Source organism: Perognathus longimembris, chromosome 2, assembly GCF_023159225.1.
Source record: "Perognathus longimembris pacificus isolate PPM17 chromosome 2, ASM2315922v1, whole genome shotgun sequence".
Taxonomy (NCBI): Eukaryota; Metazoa; Chordata; class Mammalia; order Rodentia; family Heteromyidae; genus Perognathus; species Perognathus longimembris.
In genome coordinates, this window is record NC_063162.1 from 144,007,239 (window position 1) to 144,034,841 (window position 27,603).

Genomic DNA, 27,603 nt, shown 5'->3' on the forward strand with positions numbered 1-27,603 from the left:
AGGGTCCTTGTGTGGGTATCTCTAGGCTGACCTTAAACTGCTACAATCTTCCCAATCTCGGCATCCCTGAGTAACTAGGATTACAGGCATGAGTTACTGGCTCCTAGTTGTTTATTAGTTACTTTTTTTTTTTCTTTGCCGGTCCTGGCTTGGACTCCGGGCCTGAGCACTGTCCCTGGCTTCTTTTTGCTCAAGGCTAGCACTCTACCACTTGAGCCACAGCGCCACTTCTGGCCATTTTCTATGTATGTGGTGCTGGGGAATCGAACCCAGGGCTTCATGTATACAAGGCAAGCACTTTTGCCACTAGGCCATATTCCCAGCCCTATTAGTTACTTTTAAGATAAGAAATGTTTGTCTATCTTTAAATTCATTAATATATAAAGTCATGATACCAATGTTTATCTTAATCTCTCCAAAGGAACAAAAGATCTGCTACATTATTATGGGATTCCCTGGATGAAATAAAGTATTTTACAGGTTTACCTGTGGTACTTAAAAATGAATTTATCACGAATTTAAAATCTTCCTATATTTTTGCTTTACTGACTTCAAGGAAAGATGATATACATTCAGATGTGGTCCACCCGCTGAAATCTTTTTTGACTATATTTAATAAAGACCCTAAGTGTAAACTGTGTGAGTGAAGATTTAGAGGCTAGTAAGTACAGATAGTGTCTCTGGTGAGATATTCGTGCTGCTCCTCTGTTTTGGATGCCCTCTGAATCACAGAAGATTATACTATACAACTGCCTCATTGTACTCATCTCATGCATACACACACACATACACATACACACACACTTTAAAAGTATTTCATACAGGGATACAAACAGAAAAAACTGGCATTTATCTTAAGTAGAACCTGTAGGGTAAATGATATAAGAAGACAAAAAGTTTAGTTTAGGAGACACATGATAAGGCAATTGCTCTACTGTGTACCACAAAATCTAAGTACAACCTAAAGGAGTAAGTTGAAAAACACACACTAACTAGTTGCCAGGCAACCAGTTATCTAAAAAACCTAAAATTCTCACAGAACTGATGTGTGTGTGTGTATGAGAATAGAGAGGGCAATGCATTTGCAAGGAAATTTAACTTTTTACCAGTGGAGACATCCTTAGTATATAAAGAAACATTATCTAAACTGGGTGGTGGGCTCATGCCTGTAATTCTAGTAACTCAGGAGGTAAAGAACTCAGGATTGTGGTTTAAAGCCAGTGAGGGCAGGAAAGCCCAGGAGGTTCTTACCACCAAAGAGCTGGAAGGGGAGCTGTGGCTCAAGTGGTAGAGGGACAGCCTTGAGCAAAAAAATGAAGGAAAACACCCGGCCCAAGTTAAAGCCTCAGTATAGGCACCAAAAAAAAAAAAAAAAAAAAAAATCTCCAATGAACATTTCTCAACTAAAAAGTCCAACATTAAGCCATTTTATTCATGTCAAATGTGCTACTTCTCAGCATCTCAGCAGTATCTTTGGTCACTCGCATCCATGATTTATTAAAAGATACTCATTCCATTGCTTCAAGGTCACTAAAGACTTCTACTTTTGAGGGGGTACAGAGATCTGGGGTTTAAACTCAGGGTTTAATGTTCTCTGAGTAAGTGATCTGCTACTTAAATCAGGCCCCCCAGCTCTTTTAGGTTCAGTGTTGTTTGGACAGGGTTTCACATTTTTTTCCTGGTGGTAGCCTAGATCTTCATTCTCTCTCTCTCTCTTTTTTTTTTTTTTGGTCAGTCCTGGGCCTTGAACTCAGAGCCTGAGCACTGTCCCTGGCTTCTTTTTGCTTAAGGCTATAGCATTCTGCCACTTGAGCCACAGTGCCCCTTCTGGACGTTTTCTATATATGTGGTGCTGGGGAATTGAACCCAGAGCTTCACGTGTACGAATGAGGCAAGCACTCTTGCCACTAGGCCATATTCCCAACCCCTTCATTCTCTTTTTTTATGGCCACCCACAAGCCATCATACTCAGAAGGACTGAGTTAGGCTCTTGCTAACATTTTGCCTATGCTGGCCTCAAACCTCAATCCTCCTGTTTTCATCTTTACCTTCACACCTCATGAGTAGTTGAGATTACAGGCATGAGTCATTGCACTCAACCACATTTTCTTAATCATAAAAGGAAATAGTTATAGAAAAATTGTTAACAAAGAAAATAGTGACTTCACATATTAGATCTGCTCAATTGCCTTATTTGAGGCCAGCTTCCCATCTATGAACATTCAGAGAAGTGGCCCTCGTAAGTGATAGCTAATACCAAAAGTTGCCTTAGAAAACAAAGAGAAAGCTGTAGAAAAACTAAGTGAATGAAACAAACTCAAACAGAAGTCCCTGGAAAGAGGCACTGTAATTTTTTGCAACACTTTCGTGTTTTAACTGTGGACATTAAAAAATCCATTGTTAGGAATAAACTCAGAAGAAATTTTAATCTAGTTGTTAAACACAGAAGTGTTCTTTGGTTTATGTATAAAGAAAAGAGTTGCTTATTCAATTTAGCATTTAAACACACTTGTGTAAATGTATTTTTTTGTGCTACCGTATTTTAATTTCTCACTCATTTAGTTTGTCTCAGTGGACAGGAAACGCACCATAGCCCCCTGCCTGGATGGGTGTTTTTGGAGAAGCACAAGCATATAGACTAAAATCCTCTGTTTGAAAACCAGCCCGGTTCAAGGAGGGTTCTGATGCACTGCGGTGAATTTTTGGCAATGAGCGGGCCAACAGCTCAATAGAGGCGAGAATCTACCAAAAAAAAAAGAAGAAGAAAAACAGCAGAATGAAAATCTTGATTGTGTTAAAGCTTTAAGAGCCCTATCATACTTTATAATCAAAGTACCTGATATCGTAGTTTTCAATGTTATAAATGCCTGGAAAAACAGAAACTGTTATCTTTCCTTAACAACCCAACCAAATCCGAACCAAACCCAAGCAACAACAACAACAAAAACCGCAAACCTACTATAATACTAGAACTTTCATTTCTGTAAACTGAATTGAAAAAGTAGCTCATATTTAGCTTTTGTTTTGCCAGCTTTGGAACAATGAACAATAGAAATTTGAAATGAGTTATTTACCTATTTGGCACGGACTACAAATCCCTTTTGGAAAGGAGATGAAGTATAAATAAATACTATATGACTATTTCTAAATAGAACAAGACAATTTATCCTTTAAAGAAACTTAGCAGTCAGAAATGTTTAACCCATGTAATTCAAAGCAGGACCACACTGATCCAGACTGCTAGTGGCACATGAACAAGAAGTTACATGTGACAACCCAAGGATGAAGAAGGAAAGTTCTATAAATAGGAAACAACACATAAGATGTAGAAGTCCACATATTTTAAGGTATAGGAAAAAAGGTAATGCCCTTTGAATGTATGCAGCCTGATAATGCAGTTCAAAATTATGCAGTATATGTATAAAATGACTGGGCATGATGTATGGAATATAGTAAATACTCAATGTAACTTTAACAATAATTATTTTTTCAATGTTAGAAATCAATTTATTTAAAAAATCTAACTCTCATAAATGTGTATGTACCCAATAACAGAGCATTATGCTATGGGAAGCAAAACCCTGTTAAGAATAAGTAGTTTTAATTCCATTAGATTACATTACAAATGTAATAATATTTATATCAGGAAAAATAACTGAAAACAAATTTTAACCTCTAATGGTATGGGTGGAATTACATAGGAGTGCACTGAAATCTGTATTTAGGAGCTGATGTGATCTTTTCATACTCAACAGGTGAAGTCTAAAGCTCTCAGCATTCATTTGGGATGGAAAGCAGTACACATTTAGTGTTGACCCACAGTCATACTAATTCTCTTTGGGCAAAAATTATACTACTGTTAATAAGAGGGCTGCTATTTAGACTCAGGTTTCTGATTTCACAGTGATAACATACATATTTTAAAGCCATAGTATTTTTTTCATTTTTCATTGAGTTTAAGTAACTACACATATTTAGCAGTACACATTTTAACTTTCACAATGATGAAAATCATCATTCTACTCTAGAAAGCTTACGAAGTCTATGAACTTGAACAATAAAACTATTTCTTCCAGATCGGGTAATATGCACATTTCTTTCCTTTTGTTTAGTACCATCGGTTCCCTCTTTCGCTCTCATTCCCTCCTTCCCCACGTTGCCCTTGAGTTGCGTGGTTCACTTTCATCAATGTCTGATGTCGCTGATGCTCAGCCTCTCTGCTGTCTTTTTCCCCCATTCTCTACCCATTCTGTGCCCTCTTCCCAGCTTCCCTTAGATGTTAAAGCCATAGTCTTTATAAAGACTAGTATAAGGAAAAGAAGTAAACAACGTAACAAACTTTCAAAATTCCAAGTTTTTATGTTTTGTGGTGCTGGGAGTCGAGCCCAGAGTCTTGTGCATGTTAGATAAGCACTGTGCCATTGAGCCCTTTTTAAATTTCAAGTATAATATGCAAATAAAAAATTAAAAAAATACCATGATATAAAAGGTATAAGGCTCTCAAATCCCAGCTTCAGGAGCAAGCTCAGGAGCAAGCTAGTCTATATTTTCTCCTGAATATTTTTCTGTATATAAACATGTACATATGAAAACCGAGTCAGTCTCACCATCTTTTAAGAGCTATTATATTATGCATGTTTTTCTCATTGTTTTCTTCTTCTCCTACTGACATCCAGGACATCTATGCAGAACTACCTTTATCATTGTCTTTAATTTTTCCTAGAAAACATACTTGAATATGCTTATTGTATGTATTTTATACCTGAACTCTTCAGAAGGTAGACTCTGTCACATATATCTTTAGGAATATTTTCAATTTAGGAATTCTATGCCAAGTATTTCCTAAAGGCTAAACAATGTACATTTCCCCCCATCACTGTGAAAAGAAAATTACATGATTCCCAATGCTGGGATACTGCTAGTCTTGAGAAACAAAATCAAATGCATCCCACTGTGGCACTCTACATTTTACTAGCTGCCACCGAAGCCCTTCTGTCCTTTCCTAAGTTTAATTACCATTTGTACTTTCTTTTTTCTTTATTTTTTGGCCAGTCAGTCCTGGGGCTTGAACTCAGGGGCCTGGCACTGTCCTTGAGCTTCTTTTGCTCAAGGCTAGCACTCCACCACTTGAGCCACAGTGCTAGGTCTGGCCTTTTCTGTTTATGTGGTACTGCGGAATCGAACCCAGAGCTTCACACATGCTAGGCAAGCATTCTACCACTAAGCCACATTATATTCCTTCTGTGTATCACCTGTTCATATCCTTTTCCCCTTTCTTTTTTTTTTTTTTTGGCCAGTCCTGGGCCTTGGACTCAGGGCCTGAGCACTGTCCCTGGCTTCTTCCCGCTCAAGGCTAGCACTCTGCCACTTGAGCCACAGCGCCGCTTCTGGCCGTTTTCTGTATATGTGGTGCTGGGGAATCGAACCTAGGGCCTCGTGTATCAGAGGCAAGCACTCTTGCCACTAGGCCATATCCCCAGCCCCCTTTTCCCCTTTCTATTCATTGCCTTTTACCACTAAGCCATCTTCCCAGCCCCCTATATTAATTTTTTAACACTGTAGAAGTTCAGTAATTTTAATGTATCATATATTATGTGACAATAAACTTTTTAACTTCTGTTTATTGCTATGGAAGCTTTTCCTGTCTCAATAATATTAAAATGATTTTATATTTTACTGTTTTATATGTAAATCTTCAGCCATTTAAGACTTATATAGCACTTAACTGTGTTGTGCGAAAAATAACCTGGAAAGAAAGTTAAATATAATATTTACAAGAGAGAACCCTCCGCTAACCTGGAAAATTACTTGGGAGGCAGGACAAGTTCCAAGATAACCTGATAAACTTACTGAGATTCTATCTCAAAATAAAACAAAAAAAGGCTGGGTATAAAGCTCAGCAGTTAGACTGCTTAGGCACAAAGCTTCAGATTCAAGCTCCAGTTTCTGGAGTGGGGTAGAGTAGTGGCGGGGAGGGAGGAGCAAAGATATGAGCATTGTCCTTTTAAATAAGAAAGACAGCATCTAAGATTATAGAACATCCTATTAAGTTCAGCTGACATGACCAGCAATAACTGCTTTTTCACTTTGATAGTGTCAAGCCAGAATTTATTCAGTTAAAAAGTACATTAAAACAAAATAAAATCACTTCCAAGTAACAGAATTCCAAGTAGGTAAAAAACATATATACCCACCACCCAATCATTTAGCCTCCTCTTTCCTCTCAAAGCAGTTTTTTTTTTTTTTTTGCCAGTCCTGGTGATGAGGAATCGAACCCAAGGCTGTCACTCTTTCACTTTTAGCCATAGCCCCACTTCTGGTTTTTCTAGTGGTTAATTCAAGGTAAAAGTCTCACTTTCTTGCCCAGGCTGGCTTTGAACCTCGATCCTTAGATCTCAGTCTCCTAAGAAGCTAGAATTATGGGCAAAGCCACCAGTACCCAGCTTTTCTTTAATTCTTTAGACAAGAACAATTTTCAAGTAATAATAAAGGATAAGTGAATCTCATTTCTGTAACAGGTAAATGTTACTTAACATTTCTAAGTATCTCAGGACTGAGTATTAAAAGCTACAAGGCTTCACAAAGAATATTCTAGTAATTATGGTAGACTAACTATGGAAGTCAGCATTTCCCACTTGAAACTATTAATCAAGGTAGAGTTGTACAGTGCTTTCTTGAGCATCAGAAAATACTGCTGATACAGTATACTTATTATAGCTAACGTTTCTAACCTTTTTTTTTTTTTTCGTGAGCTCCTTCCTGCTATTCTTTTTTTCCTGTTTTCTATTTGAGGTTGGGTCTTACTATGCTGCTCAGGCTGGCCTTATACTCCTAAGCTCAAGCAATGTTCCCCTTGATCTTGATGTACCACCACATCAAGATCTTTGGCCTTACACCATAAGATTAAAAGAGAGTCAGAGTCTAGCAGATGTCTCTGACAATGACTCTTTTTTTTGCCCCTGTATAAGTGCCTTGAAGGTCCCTCTAGGGACCTCAAAAAGATCTATTATGAGAGATGCTTCGAATCTGCTTATGTTGCCATCAAGAAGAATTAAAGAAACAGTTTGAAAAGCATCACTTCTGGATCTGTAGGAGGTCCACAAGTCAAAACACTTCACAGTAACAAGACAGTATATGCCTTTTGAAGTCACTGTAAGTGAAGTTTTTATAAAGTAGAGTTATCAGAGGCAACATGATGTGAGATGAGATACTGCAGTATAGTGAAGCCAAATAGAGAATCTGGTTGTCCTCTTTTTAAAAAAGATGCCTGAAAAAGTGAAAATATCACTTTTCTCACTGGAAGGTGTGTGTGTGTGTGTGTGTGTGTGTGTGTGTGTGTGTGTGTGTGTGTGTGTTGGTTAGAAATATGTAAAAGGATTCTAAGACCAAGAACTTTGAAAAATGCTGACAAATGTCAAGTCCTTTAAAATCTAATTTTGTATTAGAATCCCAAGTTGTGCTTGACCTTCATAAAGTCATTGTCATAGTTTTACATGTCAATAAGAGTCTGCACATAATCACACAGAATTCAAACCCATGAAATACAAACTGTGTCTCCAAAAAACTACTAAAAAATCCACCTGTTCTTCTAGGTATCATGAAGTTTTCCTTACTTGGGGAAACAGCGGTCTCTCATCTCTTTTCTTTTTGAGGCACTCTGCCATTAATCTCTTCATGGCTTTCGGACAGTTACTCCGCACTTTACTGAGATCTGGTGACAGGTATCCTCGTCCCACCATAAAAATTATCTGGAGAGAAATAAAGATAATACAACCTTGTATGTAAGTTTAACTACATAAACAGTGAAAAATGAACAAACTGTATACTTATGATATCTGTGCTTTCCTATATGTACATTCATTTTACGTATTTCTTTACTTTTCTTTTTGCCAGTCCTGGGACTTGAACTCAGGGCCTGTGCACTGTCCATGAGCTTCTTTTGCTCACAGCTAGCACTCTACTACTTGAGCTACAGTGCCACTTGTGGCTTTTTCTGTTTCTGTGGTAATGCAGAATAGAACCCAGGGATTCATGAATGGCAGGCAAGCACTCTACCACTAAGCCACGTTCCCAGCCCTTGTACATTCATTTTTATAAGATGTTAAAAATTTTAAAATGATGATAGTATTTAGATACCTACACATCATTGATGGTGGGGAACCCCAAACTAAATGGACTGAAGCTCAAATCTATATCACCCTGGGACTTATTAGCAAAGGCCTCCCAACTTCCTTTTTTTTTTTTTTTTTTTTTTTTTGGCCAGTCCTGGGCCTTGAACTCAGGGCCTGAGCACTGTCCCTGGCTTCTTTTTGCTCAAGGCTGGCACTCTGCCACTTGAGCCACAGCGCCACTTCTGGCCATTTTCTGTATATGTGGTGCTGGGGAATTGAACCCAGGGCCTCATGTATCCGAGGCAAGCTCTCTTGCCACTAGGCCATATCCCCAGCCCTCCAACTTCCTTTTGTGCTTGTCCCTCCTTATCCAGTCCACGTTTCTATGTATGGACAATCACACTAAAGCACAGATATGCAACTGTTTCTTCTTCCCTTAAAATAATTCTATGGGGGGCTGGGGATATAGCCTAGTGGCAAGAGTGCCTGCCTCGGATACACGAGGCCCTAGGTTCGATTCCCCAGCACCACATATACAGAAAACGGCCAGAAGCGGCGCTGTGGCTCAAGTGGCAGAGTGCTAGCCTTGAGCGGGAAGAAGCCAGGGACAGTGCTCAGGCCCTGAGTCTAAGGCCCAGGACTGGCCAAAAAAAAAAATTAAAAAAAAAATAAGTAATTCTATGGGCAAGTCAAAATGGCACCCATTAAAGACGTAAGACAACAAATGCTGGCAAAGATGGAGAGAAAAAGGAACTCTCATACCCTGTTGGTAGGAATGTAAACTAGTGTAACCACTATGGAAATCAGTATATGTGTTCCTCAAAAAACTAAAAATAGGCCTTTTCCCTTTATTATGAACCCACCTTTCTACTATTAGGCATATATCTGAAGGAGGGTAAATCAATATATCAGAAAAACACCTGAATATCTATGTTTACTATAACACTGTTCATAATTGCCAAATGATGGAATAAGCATGGTGTGCAATAACAGATGAATGAATAAAGAGGTGTGGTATATATGTATACAAAGATGCATACTACAGAATATGAAAGCCATAATAAAAAATATTTAGCCAGGTGCCAGTGGCTCATTCCTGTAATCCTACCTACTCAGGAGGCTGAAATCTGAGGATTGTGGTCTGAAGCCAGCCTGGGCAAGAAAGTCCGTGAGAATCTTATCTCCAAATAACTACCACAAAACAAAACAAGTGGAGCTGTAGCTCAAAGTAGTATAGAGTGCTAGTCTTGAGCAAGAGAGCTCAGGGACAGCGCCCAGGCCTTGAGTTTAATTAAGCCTGACAGCTGACAAAAAATTAATTTAAAAAATTCTATAATTTGCAGGAAAATGGATAGAATTGAATGAGACCTTATTGAGTGAGGCAAGTCAAACTCACAAAACAAGATATCATGTGTTTTCATGCATATGTGAAAGACATAAATATTCATGAATATATACATGCCTATGTACATATTTACACAACTGTATACATGTTGGTAAACACAAAACATGAATCTTACTTAGGGACTACTTAGGAGAAGGTGGGGAAGGGCAAAGAGAAAAATAAAAATCAATGGTGAATAATTTAATAATACAATGAAACTATATATACAGCATAAAGGGGCTGGGAATATGGCCTAGTGGTAGAGTGCTTGCCTTGTATACATGAAGCCCTGGGTTTGATTCCTCAGCATCACATATATAGAAAAGGCCAGAAGTGGTGCTATGGCTCAAGTGGCAGAGTGCTAGACTTGAGCAAAAAGAAGCCAGGGACAGTGCTCAGGCCCTGAGTTCAAGCTCCAGGACTGGCAAAAACAAACAAACAAACAAACAGCATAAAGAATCTTGATGAAAGCTGCTCATCAGTAGGGGGTGAGGAGCAGGGAGAGAAACAGGCTCTTGTGGAGCTGGGTACTAGCAGGAGAGGGTTGGGCTAACAAGAAGGGCAAAAGGGCTTGAATATGGTGGAAATAGATTGCATGAATGAAAATAAAACTGGATGAAATTGTTGTAGGAAGCTAGGCACTCATAACTCATGCCTGTATTACTAGCTACTCAGAATGAGGCTGAGATCTGAAGATCACAGAAGTTTGAAGTCAGTGGGGCACACAAGTCTGTGAGAGACTTATCTCCAATTAACCAGCAAAAAGCCAGAAGTGGAGCTATGGCTCAAGTAGTAGAGTGCTGGCCTTGAGCGAAAAAGATAAATAAGGGTGTGAGGCACTGAATTTAAGTCCCAGTACTTGTACACAAACATATACACAAACTATTTTAGGAAGAGAAGGGGCTAAGGGAGAGTGATGGGGGGTAAGATGAATTGGAATATATTGAATACATGCATGGTAATGTCACTATGAAATCTCCTCCTGTATAACTAATGTACATTAAAAATATATTCTTGTGAGGGAAAGTGAAAAAGGGGTGACAATGTCCAAAAAAGGAAATGTACATATTACTGTGTCTGACTTATGAAATGGTAACCCCTCTGGTATAACATCTTAATAATAACAATAAAATTATATTAAAAAATAAATTCCTGGAACAAATTGAACACTTTTTTCTTGGGCACTGTTGTAAATCAATCCCCCCCCCCCCCCCACACACACACCTTTTGCCAGTCCTGGGGCTTGAACTAACCCTGAGCTTCGCACTCTAGCACTTGAACCACAGCACCACTTCAGGCCTTTTCTGTTTATGTAGTACTGAGCAATGTAGTACCCAGGGCTTCATGCATGCTAGGAAGGCACTCTACCATGTAAATGTCTTATACAAATAAAAAATGCTAGTCAGGCAGCTACTTAGGGAGGCCGAGTTTTGAGGACTGTGGTTCAAAGTCAGACAAGCAGGTAAGTCTGGTAAGATTCTTGTTTTTGTTTGTTTCTTTGGCCAGTCCTGGGGCTTGGACTCAGGGCCTGAGCACTGTCCCTGGCTTCTTCCCGCTCAAGGCTAGCACTCTGCCACTTGAGCCACAGCGCCACTTCTGGCCATTTTCTGTATATGTGGTGCTGGGGAATCGAACCCAGGGCCTCACGTATATGAGGCAGGCATTCTTGCCACTAGGCCATATCCCCAGCCCAAGTCTGTGAGATTCTTATCTCCAATTAACCACCAGGAAACCGGAGGTGGAGCTGTGGCTCAAAGTGGTAGAGAGTACTAGCCTTGAGCAAAACAGTTTAGAAATAGCACTCAGGCCCTCAGTTCAAGCTCCACAACTGACAATCCCACACCCTACCTCCCCAAAAAAGAGAACCATTTAATAGAAGTTATTTTGGCATTTGTATTTTTAAACTCATTTGCTGTGGAAATTCTAATAAGATATTTGGTTACACATTCTGATAACTGAAGCCTAGTCAGGAGGAAAGGTGAAAACATTAGGAGCTAACATCTCAGTGGAGTTTACAGTTCTGTTTTAACAGTATAAGAGGTGTAATTGAAAATCAACATGAGTTACACCCTAGTGGAGGTGAATGAAGGGGTGGAGATGCAAGGAGTCCTAAGAGTGTTCTTAGACTAAGAACAGCTCTAGAATTAAAGTCTGAGTACTGATTTTACAATGTACATGCAATGTAACTCTTCTACTTGGAGGAAAGTCTACTCATCAGTCAGACTCTAAACTCAGCACCTGCTTTGTGTTCTACACTAAATTCTATATGGAGTATATAAAAATGTGAGGGCTAGCTTTCATTTCTTCCCTCGTATTACTCCTGAAGAAAATTTGGAAAACAGTGTATCTTTGTGTATTCTTAAGTTGCCATCTAAAAAACATTTTATCGTATGTTTAATTGTCCAACGTATAGCTTCTACTTTATTCTAATATGGAACTGCTTTAGCTCTATTCTGGGTCTTTTATGCTTCCATGTGCAATTCTCTGTTTTTTTTTCTGTCTATGAAGAATATTACTGGGATTTTAATGGGAACTTCATTAACTACATAGATCACTTTCAGTAATACAGCCATTTGCACAGTATTAATTTTGCCAATATATGAACAAGGGAAGTCTTTCATCTTCTAATATCTTCATTTTTTAATAATGTTTTACAGTTTTCACTGTAAAGGTCTTTCATTCTCTATGTGAAATTTACCTCTATTTTTTTGAGGCTATTGTGAATGTGTTTGTTTTCCTTATTAAATTGTTCTTTCAGTATGTAGAAAACCTACTGGTTTTTGTATACGAGGCAAGCACTCTACCACTAGGCAACATTCCCAGCCCCAAAGCTACTGGTTGTTGTATGCTGACTTCATATCTTCCTATTTTTAAAAAGTGTTTTAAGATCTAAGGATTTCTCTTCCTTTTCTTTCATTAAAAAAAAATTCTTTTTGGGTGGTGGTGGGTGTAGTACTGAAGTTTAAATTTAGGGTTTTGTAGATGCTAAGCAGGCACTTCACATGAGATACAGACTATAGAATCCTAGAATTTAATAGTTTTTGATGGAGTCTTTAAGTTCTTTTGAGTATAGGATCACATCATCTGCAAATAAAGAATCTGGCATAAAACTTTTCTATTTATCTCTTCTTTAATTGCTCTGACTAAGCATCCAAGCACTATATTCAATGAGAGTAGAGACAGTGGCCACCCCTGCCTCATTCCTGACTTTAGAAGAAATGTTTTTAATTTTCTCCCATTTAGTACTTTTTTATTATACTGAGGTATTTTCTATTTCTTTTTTTTTTCCCTCAGGGTTTTTAACATGAGATGTTAGATTTTGCCTTTTATTCTTTGTTTTATATTTGTTTCAAGATTTTCATATATTGACTCATTTCTGCATCCCCAGTATCAAATTAATTTGATTATGGTGTACAATTATATAAAATGTGCTGCTGAATATGGTTTGCAAGTATTTCATTAAGAAGATTTGTGTCAATGTCAAGGAAACTGGTCCACAGTTTTTGAACTGTGTACTTATCTAGTTGATAGCTTCATAAAATCAGTTCTTTCTTTCTTTCTTTTTTTTTTTTTTGGCCAGTCCTGGGGCTTGAACTCAGGGCCTGAGCACTGTCCCTGGCTTCTTTTTGCTCAAGGCTAACACTCTACCACTTGAGCCACAGTGCCACTTCCGGCTTTTTCTGTTTATGGGGTGCTGAAGAATCGAACCCAGGGCTTCATGCATGCTAGGCAAACACTCTACCACTGGGCCATATTCCCAGTCCCCAAATCAGTTTCTTAATATTCCATCTTTTTCTATTTTATGAAATAGTTTGAGTCTTGGGTTATGTTTTTTAAAAGCTATGGCAGAATTCAGCAGTGAATCCATCTGGTCCGGAGCTCTTATTGTTCAGGAGACTACTACTGCTTTGGTTTAATTTAGGAAATATTTCATTTCTTCTCTAATTTCTTCAGAGGCCCACTGACCACTGAAAACTACATCTTTCTATATATTGGTAGTGTTTCCTTTCAGTGCATAGGAAAATGCATATAGCAAACAGTCACAGGTTGTTCACTGACGGGGAAGAATTGAGGGAATGTGGTAATGTGCCTGCTGGTCTCAGAGTTTTCAGACATGCCCAGCCACAAGTCACCATGAGGGAGGGAGGAAGAGAGAGGAAGTTGGGCACAGACCATGGTCCTGGCCTCAAAGCCTCTGGTCTACCTGGAGCAATCCCAGTTGACAGGGAGGCCACTCTGGAGACCCAGCCATCCTTTAGCCACGGCCTCAGGCCTGGCTCTTTCAAGTCTCTGTGGAGCTTCACAAGCAGTGGGGCTCACTTGCCAAGGGCAAGCACAGTCTGAGCTTACCACTTCTCGGTGTTCTCAGCCAGTCTCAGTTTGACCTTCTCCTAGCTGTGTCCCACCCAAACATTTGTGTCTGACTTTTGGGATTTTTCCTCATTTTCAGGTTCTTCAAGAGTATTTCAGTCTTAGATAATAGGTTTCCCCCTCAGGATGGTACACAGCTGAAGCTCACACCTGTGAACTTTCTATATTCCACAGTGCTTTGTACACAGCAGGTACTAAAAACATTCTCTTAAATAATTTGTGTATTGATAAGATGCTAATACTTATCATTTCTTCAAAAAATTTGTGCTAACAACTCAACTTCTGTGCCACTAGAGACCCAACAGCATGTGGAGAAGACCTCACAGAAAGGTCCATGAGGAAAAAAAGGTGCACTGTCTATCTTTTGGTCCTGAGTAAGTTTTCAATTGACAGCTAGCACCAGCTTGCCAGCATGATGAACGTATCATTTAGGAAGGAGATCTTTTCAATACCTAGTCAAGATACTCTGAAACTGAGACAGATGAACCTTCTTCACTTCCTCGTAGATGACATTATGGGTTTAGTATATGGTATAGTCAATAAAATTATTTTAAATCAGATATTATTAATCCCAACATAGTATAAAAGCTGAGCTGAAAGAGGAAGGAGAGGGAAATGCAATGAAAAAGTAAGAGAGGAAAGGATGTAGCTTAGTGGTAAGATCACATGCTTAATAGGCATAAGACTCTCAGAATCACATATAGGCCAGGTGCAGTGGTACAAATGTAGCCCCAGCCAGCACTTGCAAAGCAGAGTAAGGAAGATCATCAATTTGAAGCCAGCCTGAACTACATAGTAAGACCCTATCAAAAAAATCAGATAATAGCTAGCTAGGTGCAGGTGGCTCTATAATCCTATAGTCCTAGCTACTCAGGAGGCTAAGATGGCAGGAAAGTCCCATGAGACTCTTATCTCTAAAAAAGCAGAAATGGAGTAGCTCAAAGTGGTAGAGCACTAGCCTTGAGCAGAATAGCTTAGGGAGAGCGCAAATGCTCTGAGTTCAAGTCCCATGACCAACAAGAACAAAAAAAATTCAGGCAAAACAGGATTTCAGATTTTCAATGCTAGAGAAAATAAAGGAAGGAATGCACACTCTTTCAAAGTAATATTGAGATAGTTATCCCTCAGAATACTAAGAGAATTATTTTGATAAATAATCCTGTTTGCAGAGCTGGAAAAACCTGTCTGGTTCAAACATTGTCAGTATTAAAAAAAATACCTAAAGAGGTTAGATGATCAAGTGATGCAGGTGTTGAGCCCAAGGCTCAGCCTGTGTGTGGGAGGTAGGAGTTTAGGGGAAAGTACCTCCACTGCATAATAAAGAAGTTGTTCTATCTTCCACGTAAAAGAAAGATATTTCTGGATTCTCAAAGAGAATTTGAGAGCCAGAGAGATCAAGGCACAAGAGAGTGATATAAAATGCAAATCATGGGATGGATGGAGCAATATCTGAGGATGACTAGGGGCAGTTTTCAAAAATGAGGAGTTCCACAGAAAGTACCATTTGAAGAAAGCTGGCTCCTCTATAGTAAGGAAGTAGAATGTGGGCAATGGGAAGAATATATAATTTGTTAGCTATCTTTATCAAATACTTAATTAGGTGTTAAACTGGCAAAGTCTAGGGGCTCTCACTAAACTATTAGAAAGAATTAACTAGAAAAGGCCTTACCCTTCTGCTGGTCACTCACTTACTTCTCTCATGGAGAGTAAGCCCTTTCCACATCATTTATTATACTCTCTTGGAGGACAAAGCACCTAAAATGCCAAGAAGTGGATGAATGCAGAACTCTGGGATGCTTTTATCTATATTGTGGAGGTAATATTTATTTCTAAATCAAAACTGTATATTTTATTTAAAAATAAGTTTACTCACAAATATATTACATCCAGGTTTACGGTTCACAAATTTGACTAAAACTGAACTAGAACTTTAGTAAATCCTCCAGAAAAATAATATACATAGGAAAAGTGAACATGGGTACCAGGTGCTATACTGTATGGTTGAATTAATAACATCTTTCATAAAAAGTGGAGTATACGATGTTTCAAAATCAGACAATTTTGGTCATCAGATTGTTATCAGTTTAATCATCTCAGTAATTATGATCTACCATATGTACAGTAAGTGCATTATTGCGATTATGTTCTTTAATTAACATTTGCTCCACTCACAATCTAAATATCATGAAAATTTAAAACATCAGATCACAAGAAAAAAGTAATGGAAAGAAGTAAAAGTAAAAATAGCCTCCTGATAGCTTTTCTTTTTGCCAGTCCTGGGCCTTGGGCTTGGGGCCTTGAGCACTGTCCCAGGCTTCTTTTTGCTCAAGGCTAACCCCTCTACCTCTTAAGCCACAGTGACACTTCTGGCTTTTTCTGTTTACGTGGTACTGAGGAATCGAACCCAGGGCTTCATGCATGCTAGGCAAGCACTCTGCCACTAGGCCACATTCCCAGCCCCTGACAGAATTCTTTTCATGGAAAAAACGAAGCGTAATTTAATTGTCCCTCTAAGGCTTTTAAAAATTAAAACAAAAAGGATGCCTTAGTAATTCCAGAGGAATTTGATAAAGAAATGTTTATAGTTCAGTTGTGGCTACCACAAACTGTGACAAAGCAAAGGATGAAAGTCAGGTGTGACAATAGCAGAGCTCATTCCCTTTAGAAACATGAGGTTTCCTTCAAGAAACATGAGATATTATCCATGGTTTTATCTGTCTCTAGTCACAAAGCTGGCAATTTGACTCCACTGCAACATTCAAGACCAACATTACAAGGAAAAGTTTTTTTTTTTTTTGGCCAGTCCTGGGCCTTGGACTCAGGGCCTGAGCACTGTCCCTGGCTTCTTCCCGCTCAAGGCTAGCACTCTGCCACTTGAGCCACAGCGCCGCTTCTGGCCGTTTTCTGTATATGTGGTGCTGGGGAATCGAACCTAGGGCCTCGTGTATCCGAGGCAGGCACTCTTGCCACTAGGCTATATCCCCAGCCCAAGGAAAAGTTTTAATGCTGTGACTGCCAAAAGTATATAAAAGATTTCTGAAACTAAGATTAAGTATATATCAATATTCACCCAGGACTCTACTTCCTAATAAAAGTACTGAATAAATACTAACTGAATACTTATACTGAAATAACAAGCAGGAGATGATAAATATTTACCTGGTCCCTGTTGTTGATATTTGAATAAGGTAACTGGCCAGTCATCAATTCATAAAGAACAATTCCAAATGCATACACATCTGACTGAAAGCTGTATGGGTTTTTATCTTGCATTCTGATTACTTCTGGTGCCTGTTAGAATAGAGGAAAAAACATTCCAGCTTATTCTTTACTTCTAGTGAATGAAGAATGAAATACAAACTATGATAATTCCCAGAGCACTATTGTATCACAAAAAAATCCCCCATTAAGAATGTAAATAATCCTCTTATTAATGGCCAAACAAACAAAAACCATTAAGAAAGATGAGGGGGGAAAAAAGAAACAAAGCAACTCTTAAAGAGGCCATTTTACCCTCTTTTCTATAATGCATTATTGAGCTTTTATTGCTATGACTCTTTTCCAACAAATTATCACTATTGTCATTTGAATATTTTCCAAGACTAACCCTATCACTATCAGTTCCCATTTCTCATTCCTGATTCAGCAAAGAAATACTAGACCTGTGGTTGTTAAGAGGCTTGGAGCAGGCACAACTACTGTAGTAATTGTCTTAAGAAATTTTTTCATTGGGATAAATTACTTTCCTTATTCTGAGCACTTTAGAAAATTATGGTAGAATTTCAAGTCTGATCAACTCAAATTCCCTTGCAAGCCATGGAATAAACAAGTCATGGATGCTGTACTTACAAAAGTGACAGCAGACAGAATTAGTAGAAGATGATGTAAAGAATCTTTCGATTGCTCCTTCTTAGGAAAACAGATCAAATAATATTTGTAGTGTTATTACACAATTCAGTCACTGTGTTGAACACCTAGATTTTTTTTTTTCTTTTTGCCAGTCCCGAGGCTTGAATTCAGGGGCTAAGCACTGTTCTTGAGCTTCCTTTGTTTAAGACTAGTGCTGTACCACTTGAGCCACAGAAAACACTTTTGGCTTTCCTTGAGAAGTTTATTGGATAAGAGTCTCACAGATTTTTCTGCCGTGGGCTGGCTTTGAACAGTGATCCTTGGATCTCAGCCTCCTGAGTAGCTAGGTACAGAAGTGAGTAACCAGAGCCTGGCCCTATACAATAAATGACTGGTTAACAACTAGCTTCCTTCACTTTGCACCTCTTGCACCTTTTGTTCAAAAGAAGTGAAAAGCTTTACATTAATTTGAAAAATGAAAAGATTTACATTAATTTGAGAGCAAAAGCATACTGCTACTAGGTCTTACATAAGGAATAATGCCATTCAATTACACATGAGAGGCACAATCAGCCAATAGCACTCCAGCCCGGGGACAGATCAGAGCCTTGGGGCGGGACAAAGACAGTATTAGTCTGTAAAGTTCCTCAGATGACTTCTTATGTCCAACCAAAGTTTTCAAACCACTGATAGAATATCTGTGGGAGATCCTAAGGGGAGTCAAAGGATGAGAGTAGAAGACAAAAAGTCTTAATTTACTTGGTTTTGTCATATATTTTGTTGAGATACTTTTTAGTAATACAGTTTATCAATAAGCTGTGATGAAATGAACAAGTCAGAATGCTGAGAGGTGCTGGTGATAAAGACAGTTTTCAGTCTTAAGTGAATTTTGTGAGGGACAGAATGTAGATCCATGCAAGAACAGTTGGTTTTCTAAAGTTTACTTTTATTTACTATTGTTTGGACATGTCTTGATATGAAGTTGTAGGGTCTATTTAGAAAAATACATGACCGAGGCTGGGAATATGGCCTAGGGGAAAGAGTGTTTGTCTTGTATACATGAAGCCCTAGGTTCCATTCCTCAGCACCACATACACACAAAAAGCCGGAAGTGGGCGCTGTGACTCAGGTTGGCAGAGTGCTAGTGTTGAGTAAAAAAAGCAGCCAGGGACAGTGCTCAGGCCCTGAGTTCAAGTCCCAGGACTGGCAAAAAAAAGTGACCAATTCTCAACTTTGTGATTATTTTGTAAAAAATTTTTACAAAGGTTTCATTCTGAGATCTAAATGAAAGAACATGGAGACGGCCACAGCCAATAATTCATAGGGGGCTGAAGGTATGGTAGAGTGCCAGCCATGAACAAGCAAGCCACAAGCATAAAGCCCTGAGTTCAAACCCCACTATCACCAAAAACAAGCAAACCACCCTCACCACCTTTAAACATACAGTACCATTATAGCCTTAGTTCTGGACAAATTATTCTCTCTTAAGCTATGGACATTCTATATTTGTTTCTGAAAACATCCACCTGCAATATTTAATTATGCATACTATAGTCTTTTTCCTTATCCTAAAATTCAGCCTAGTAGCATAAAAGAATTCATGTATCCAGGTATCAACAAAAAAGTAAACAGAAGGAAATATAAAACTTCCTGTGTAATATTTTACTAACTACATAAACTAAAGTTTTTGAAAAATTAAGGACAAATCTGGAGACTTGACTAAGCTCAGTTCTTTCATTCTAGTTAAAATGAATACATCTTTAAAGCAGATGAAAGGTTTGTTTTTGTTTTTAGGGCCTATGATTTCAGCACTGAAAATGCCATTCCTCTCATCATTTTAGGATTGTCACCTTTGTTACAGGTGAGTGCTTGACAACCAAGACCGTAATTATTTAAAAAAAATTTTTTTTCAAGTAGGGTTTAAATTCAGGACTTTGTGCTTATTAAACTCGCAGTCATTTTTGCTTTTATTTTTCAGATACAGTCTTGTGCTTTGACTTGGGTTTGTTTGACCTGTCAGTAATCCTCCTATTTCTATCTCCTGTACAGCAGGGATTACAGGTATGCACTACCATACCTAGCTTGAATCACGATCCTTTCCATCTTTGCCTTGAGATTGTAATTAGCCTCTCATTTATACTTAGTAATTAAGATAAGTGGCTGGAGTAATAGAATACGGGTCTCCTAACTTAAGAATTGGGAGTCTCATAATATCTTCTCTTTCACATTGCCACTTGCCCTAATTTCATTTATTTGTCATAAATAATCATTCAAGGCTTATCTTGGCTTATCTTGACACTCAAACTACTGCTTTAGAATTCCCTTCCATGTAGTCAGGGAATTCAGGCAGATGTTGCTTTGAAAATGTTTTCAACTTTTCTGCTTTCAGCAGCCATCCCCAAAGTCTTAAGTATAGATTAAATTATTAAAAACTTAAAACTGTGCCAAAGATTTTTGGGGCACCTTGTATTTACATGGGAGCTGTATTCTTCAAATTCTTTGATTTCAGGACTTTACTCTTAAAAATTACTGAGCACAGCCAGAGCCAGTGGCTCACGCCTGTAATCCTAACTGTTTCAGGAGGCTGAGATCTGAGTATCTCCATTCAAAGCCAGTGCAAGTAGGAAAGTCAGTGAAACTCCTATCTCCAACCAACTACCAGAAAACCAGAAGTGGCACTGTGGCTCCAAGTGGTAGAGCGCTAGCCGTGAGCAAAAGAACTCAGGGACAGCACCCAGGCCCTGAGTTATATAAAGCCCCATGACCATCAAAAAATTAATTAAAAATTACTGAACACATCCAGGTGCCAGTAGCTCATGCCTACAACCTTCACTACTGAGAAGACTGAGATCTGAAAATTGATGTTCAAGCCAGATTAAGTAGAGAAATCCTCAAGATCCTTACCTCCAAATAACTAGCAAAAAGCTAGAACATGGGGCTGGGAACATAGCCTACTGGCAAGAGTGCTTGAATTGTATACAATGAAGCCCTGGGTTTGATTCCCCAGCACCACATATATAGAAAAGAGCCAGAAGTGGCGCTGAGGCTCAAGTGGCAGAGTGCTAGCCTTGAGCAAAGAGAAGCCAGGGACAGTGCTCAGGCCCTGAGTCCAAGGCCCAGGACTGGCAAAAAAAAAAAAAAAAAAAAAAAAAAAAAAGCCAGAACATTTTGAACATTGAAATTTTCAACAACTTTGAATAAAATGGAAATACTCCATAATAAATGTTGTTATGATGAAACTGATTTTATAATATTCTTCTTAAAGATATAGAAACATTAAAACTTACTGACATAAGAACTAAAAGCAACACTTTTGTAAATAATGGGAATTACAGAAAATATTGTATTCGATATCTTCAATGACTTTCTAGTAAGTTAGCAGCATCTCAAGATCAAAAATTTAATCAGTAGATAAACAGCCTCAATTCTTACCATCCACAAAATAGATCCAGACAACTGTTCAAACTGATGGGAACCACTCCATCGAGATTTCACTGTGGCTAGACCAAAATCACCTATTTTTACCGTGAGGTCTTCATGAAGAAATATATCTGAGGTGTAGTAAGTAAAGGAAAAAACAGATCTCATTTCCTATTAGAGCAAGCATTTTGAAGATGTTGGGTAAGAGATCCAGGTTCTATAAATCTGTACTATGTTCTTTTAAAAAATAGAGTACTTTTTAAAATGAGAATTAGCTTTCTTTAGCTCATATGACTTGCTTTTAAGATTTTTATGGCTTAAAATGTGTGACAATGAGATGAGATGCTTTCCTGAGCCAATGGGAGATCCAAAAACTTTTTATTTGATTTGGGTCACATGTAAGTGGAGATATCAGTTAACACTACTGTCAGCAGTTAATAAGGCTCTTTAGATTAAAATGGCATCAGACAGGATGAAGTCTGGTCTTTGTCATTTCACTATTGTGTAATTTTAGAGCCTTCAGTTTTCTATCTAAAGTGCTACTTTGCAAGGTCAGAGGGATGAAGCGAACTAGTATACAGCCATAAAACATTCATTTTACAATGCAGACAGAATGTAAGCAAGCAATCAGAAAAGTCTTATTAGTATAGACTTTTGGTTCCATCTTCTTGTAGTGCCTATTCAAAAACCAAAAGCAGGTAGATGCATCCTATTATTATACTCTCATGCAAACTAATTTGTTTTCTTTACAGCATATTGAACTTAGCATAAAGACTTTTTACATAATATGAAGACAAAATGCAGAAGAAAAAGTCAGGATGTTTTCGAACTTCGAAGACCAATTTCAGGAAGGATACTATTACTCTTGAGGTCTCTGTGGATGATTGACTTGGCGTGTAAATAACTGAAAAACAAAACATCATTTTAACCTGAGTAGGGCTAATTGCCCCTAGCCTCAAAATCTACAGAACATATTTAGTGGTGCGAAGTCTTATTTATTAGAATCATGATACAAATGAAATCTGCACAGTATGATAACTTCTTTACAATGTATTAAAATTGTAAATGAAATTAGGATTACTAAGACATACTACTATTGGCTGCAACCAAAATCTATTAAGACTTGTACTTTACCTTTTTACTACAAACCTTTCACTCCATTCATGTCTACTCATTAACATCCTTGAACTAGTTTGATACTTACATTCTACCTGCCATCCTGCTCCCCTCCTGAACCTATCTCCTCAAATAAGCTTTCAGTCTGTTTTTCACCTATTCATATCATCTGTTAAGATGAACACTGTTCATTTTATGTGGAAGTTATAACAGCTTGACTCATGTTTGTTCCATGTTCCTATTTTGTTATTTACAGGTCAAATGCTACAAGAACATGAAAATTAATAAATTATAAATAGTTTTAAAATGGTATGATATGTTCTTAAAACCTTATTAAAACCAGGGAGTAGCAAATGTCCTCTATAATAGTCATAATGGATCTATTTTAAAATCAGTGATAAAGTTAAATCAACTACGACATCTCTGAAAATTGCTTTAGCTGTATTCACTGAAGGAAAGAAAGGGCCATGTCTAGGTTACTAACATTTGTATTCATCGCCTGGTAGGGGGCCTGATATATGTGAAGTTTCAATACATGCCTATTGTGCAGACTTACTATATAGTGTCCTAGTAAAGTTCTTTTTCTTGATTTAACACTAACTAGGGAAAACAAATACGCATCTTCTGAAATCAATGACTACTAAGAAACAAATTGGACTTTTTTTCTAAATGCCGGTGCTGGGGGCTTGAACTCAGGCCTGGGGGCTGTCCCTGAGCTTTTGTGGTCCAGGTTAATGCTTCAGCTATAGCTCCACTTCAGGCTTTTCTGGATAGCTAATTGGAAGTAAGAGTCTCATAGACCTTCCTGTCTGGGCTGGCTTTGAACTGCAATCCTCAGATCTCAGCCACCTGAGTGGCTAGGATTGTAGGTGTGAGCCATCAGTTCTGGCTGGACTTCTATTTATTATTAATATTATTATTTTTTACCATTCTGGTTACAGAAATGTTACAGAAAGAGGATGATTAAATTAGGTTTTAAAACTACACAAAAAAAATAACAAAGCTAAAGGAGAATACCCATAGGAGAGGAACCCAAGGTACAACTTTTCTGAACACTTAAAGTACTATTTAAACAAATTCCAGGGAATAGAAACACAGGTGTTTTTATTATTGTTCTTGTTGGTGGGAGTGTTTGTTTTTGTGTCTTGTTTTTTTTATTTTAGGGGGGCAAAGAGGGGACACAAAAAGGGAGGAAGGGTGAACAAATGCAATCATACTATTCAATATACACAATGTGGAATATGTAACTTATGGGCAGAGATGGGAAGGAGAAACTGGGGGAAAGCAAAAGAAGTGGTGACACTGTCCAAAAATGTACTTATTACCTGATTTATGCAACCGTAACTGCTCTGTAATACCTTAATAACAAAATTTTTTAAAGTTACAGAAGAAATAAAGTAGGGTTTTTGTTTTGTTTTGGAGGTTGTTCTTTGGGGATTTTCTCTAGTGAAAATTATAGGAAAATCTGTTAGGTTAATAATGCTCTTCCAATAGACTAAAGTAGTATTTCTAGGATGAGAAAGACTATTTTACCTTAATTCTAACCCAAGTTGATTGAAGTATGAGAGGCTTGGAGCATGAAATCCCCCTTCCCAGGACCAACCCATAGGCAGAGTCTATGTCTAGGGGCTGCGGTTGTTTACTGGATTAGATCTAACCTGTACAGTTGACTCACCTTAAGCTAGAATGATTGCTTCCAATAATCCTTAGGTGGTGAGTACTCAAAACCCAATCTGTAACATTTTTTTTTACCTTGTTGCACTACTTGAATCTTACAGGTCACCAAAAAGTTGAAAAATTTTCTCTCAGAGACCTTGTGATCACATCCACAATTTAAGTTCAATTTGCATTTCCTCACTGCTATGGCTAACTGCTGCCTATCATTTGCTGCCCCTGCCCCCCAAAATAGCAAGTCAAAGTCAGTCTTTAGTCTTTGGCTGTGAACTAATGGTCTAGACTAGGAGTGTCTTGCTGTTGCTGTCTGTCTGTCTATGAGGACAGTTGGGATTTTATGATCCACAGGGCCCCTGTTAAAAACACATCCTTTTGAGATCACAGTCATTGAGTTAAGAAAAACTTAGAAAAATAGGGTATTATACCCAATGCCTATATCATATAAAGTTTCAGAGTAATTACTGCCCTAAACAATTCTCTACAAATTAACACTAAAACAACTTCTTGAGTTCCAACTGGCTCCCATGGAAAATGTAAAACAAAAAAATCCCAAAAGCATAAAAACTATGTAACTGATTGGGGGTAGGGGGACAGTAACAAACTGAATAATAGTCTGTAATAAACTGGACCCAGAATTCTATCCATTATTGGTATTATTTAGTATGAAATTCTAAATTATGAACTGCCTCTCTTTTAAAGTTGTTAAGGAGAGGTTATAGGTTTAATAACCTATAACCAGGGAAGAACAAACATACCTAAATACGTATCACAATTCCTTCTCAAGATTCTCTTAGGACTATCCTTCCTAGGATAAAATGCCCACTTACAGAAGTATCTCTTTTTCATTGTTGTTGTTTTTTCCAATCGTGGGGTTTGAACTCAGGGCCTGGGCACTACCCCTGAGCTCTTTTGCTCAAGGCCAGTGCTCTATCACTTTGAGCCACAGCTCCACTTCCCAGAAGCATTTTATAGCTGCAAAACCATCTGACCAAATCTGTTCTCTTTCAAGCTCTTATATAAGGATCAGCTTTCCAATCAGTTGTTTGTTTGTTTTTTGCCTCAAACTAAGTACAGTTATTTCAGATTTTGCCAACACAACCTATAATGTGAAATTCTCATCTTCAACTCATATTCACTCTAGACAATAAGATTTTCAGTTTGAACTGAAAATACTTTTATATACTTTATACCTGGGCACAGTCTTATGTTTTGTAGGTATGGCCTTAACTTACCAAAATTATTGTAAAAACCTAAAGATAGGTTTTAAAGATCATCGTGATCATGGTGTCTTCATCTAAGTCACTTTCAAATATATTCATCATATTCAAGAGGAATGAAGATAGAAAACTGCTATCCTCTCAAGGATGATTATCTGATTGCGAAGCTGGTTAAATTTGGCTATTTATGCTACATCTCCTTGACCTTATCTTTTAAGAATATCACAAGAGGGGCTGGGGATATGGCCTAGTGGCAAGAGTGCCTGCCTCAGATACACGAGGCCCTAGGTTCGATTCCCCAGCACCACATATACAGAAAACGGCCAGAAGCGGCGCTGTGGCTCAAGTGGCGGAGTGCTAGCCTTGAGCGGGAAGAAGCCAGGGACAGTGCTCAGGCCCTGAGTCCAAGGCCCAGGACTGGCAAAAAAAAAAAAAGAATATCACAAGAGGGCTGGGGATATGGCATAGTGGCAAGAGTGCTTGCCTCCCATACATGAAGCCCTGGGTTCCATTCCCCAGCACCACATATACAGAAAACGGCCAGAAGTGGCGCTGTGGCTCAAGTGGCAGAGTGCTAGCCTTGAGCATAAAGAAGCCAGGGACAGTGCTCAGGCCCTGAGTCCAAGGCCCAAGGCTGGTTAAAAAAAAAAAAAAAAAAGAATATCACAAGAGGTATCATTCAAATGGCTTCCTGAAATTCAAATACTGTGGCACACCATCTGGCTGCTTTACTAACCTAGTCTATTTAGAAAAGCTCCCAGTGGCTCATAAAAGTTTGGTGCTATTTTCTTGTACTTCTAAAATCTTAGACTAGGCCCTACTTAGGTCTCATACACCTCAGGCACTTTTTTAGCTAATTCTATAAAAGTTCATCAGACTTCAGGCAGAAAAGTGAATCTCTTCCAGGTATCCTAGCCTATAATGGAGAACTTAGTTAGCTACTGTCTAAACTGGCAGTGTGAGTGTGCTAACAACAGTGTCTTCCTTCTATTCTGATGGTCCCTTCACCATCACAACAGGGAAAGGAAGGAAGGCTGAAGGGAGTATCATTTTGCCACTTCTCTGTAGGCAGTAATTTTTTACCATTAAAAAATAAAATCCTCAACAGGCAGTTTCCATACTTTTCAGTTGTGTTTTACATAGTAGCCTTAATTCTAGTTTATTTTACTTTTACAAAATCGAACTTACTGATGTATAACTGACACACAATGTAACAATTTTAAATGCCTAATTTAATAATGTTCCAACAAATACATACACCTTTGTAACTGGCCAGAACCAAGATAAATATTCATTGCCCCACATGGATTATGGATTATTTTTCCAATAATAATACCCTTTTAGACTCAACCACTGGTAATGCTTTATAGGTCAGTTTTTGCCCTTACTTTAATTTCATATAAAGAGAATTACATAGCATTTTTTTTCTCAACTTAAGAGATTTTAAAGTTCACACGATGGTGTGTTACACAGCATTAGTACAACATAGCTTATCCATTTATCTATTGGACATTTGTGCTGTACTTGGGCTTTAATAATTATGAATAAGATACGAGATAAATAATCACCTGTAAGTCTTTGTGGTTCACTTACTTTTTCATTTCTTGAGTATTAGGTAGGATTAGAATCATGAATAAAAGTTTCACTTTAAGAGAAAGTCTTAAAGCCACAACAGGTGGCTCATATCTATAATCCTAGCTACTGAGAGGCTGATTATTCTTTTCTGAGGCAGAAAACTCTGAGACTCTTATCTCCAGTAAACTACCCAGAAAAAGCCAGAAGTGATGTTGTGGCTCAAGTGATAGAGTGCTAGCCTAGAGCACAAAGAGGCTCAGGGACAGGCCCAGATCTAGAGTTCAAGCTGGAGACTGGCAAAAACAACAACAACAAAACACTAAGCAGCATATCTATAATATAAACTGTCTACAAGCCTGTGTTGAGCCAAAACGCTCCTCACAGAAAATTATTGCCTTATTCAGTAATACTCACACTTATTTACTATGCTTAAAATAGTTCAATCTTTTAGATTAGTTAGGATCTGAATCTGGCCAAATCCAAAAGATTGAATTAAGATTTTATAAATGGCGACAATGAGAAAAAAAATCTGTGAGCATTCAGAGAGAAAAAAAGGTTTTTCTCTCTTCCCCACTGGTCTGTTTACTGTTTCTCCAGCAGGCTAAGATGTTCCTCCCTCAGCACTTCATACTTGTTCTTTCCTCTTTAGGGATTTGTGCTACAACTATAATTTCTCTTTCAAATGTGTGTGTGTGTGTCTCTCTCTCTTTTTCTTTTCTTTTCCTTTTTCAGTGTTTGTTTGGGGGAAGTGTTTGGTCTAGACTAGGATTTGAGAACTCAGGGCCCTATGCTTGCTTGACTTGTTTGCTCAAAACAGGCCTCTAGTCTAGCTTTTTGCTGGTTAATTGGAATCAGAATCTGTCTGGTACGAATTCAAACCCTGATC

At 38.2% G+C, this 27,603-nt stretch overlaps 1 protein-coding gene across 6 annotated transcripts in view; it reads right to left on the reverse strand.

The window, feature by feature from the left end:
- Braf (B-Raf proto-oncogene, serine/threonine kinase) overlaps positions 1-27,603 on the reverse strand; it is a 131,914-nt gene that overhangs the window by 9,726 nt on the left and 94,585 nt on the right. For 4 of the 6 annotated variants that reach the window (XM_048340345.1, XM_048340348.1, XM_048340347.1 and 1 more), the window contains 5 exons: positions 21,993-22,039; positions 21,148-21,266; positions 17,026-17,157; positions 7,614-7,748; positions 2,589-2,742 (listed from right to left, as the gene is read on the reverse strand). In XM_048340345.1, the coding sequence (XP_048196302.1) occupies positions 2,589-2,742; positions 7,614-7,748; positions 17,026-17,157; positions 21,148-21,266; positions 21,993-22,039 (587 nt within the window). Of the gene's footprint in view, positions 1-1,045; positions 1,538-1,659; positions 1,705-1,925; positions 2,743-7,613; positions 7,749-17,025; positions 17,158-21,147; positions 21,267-21,992; positions 22,040-27,603 lie in introns of those variants that run through there. The other 2 variants (XR_007210137.1, XR_007210136.1) reach the window with 1 other exon arrangement.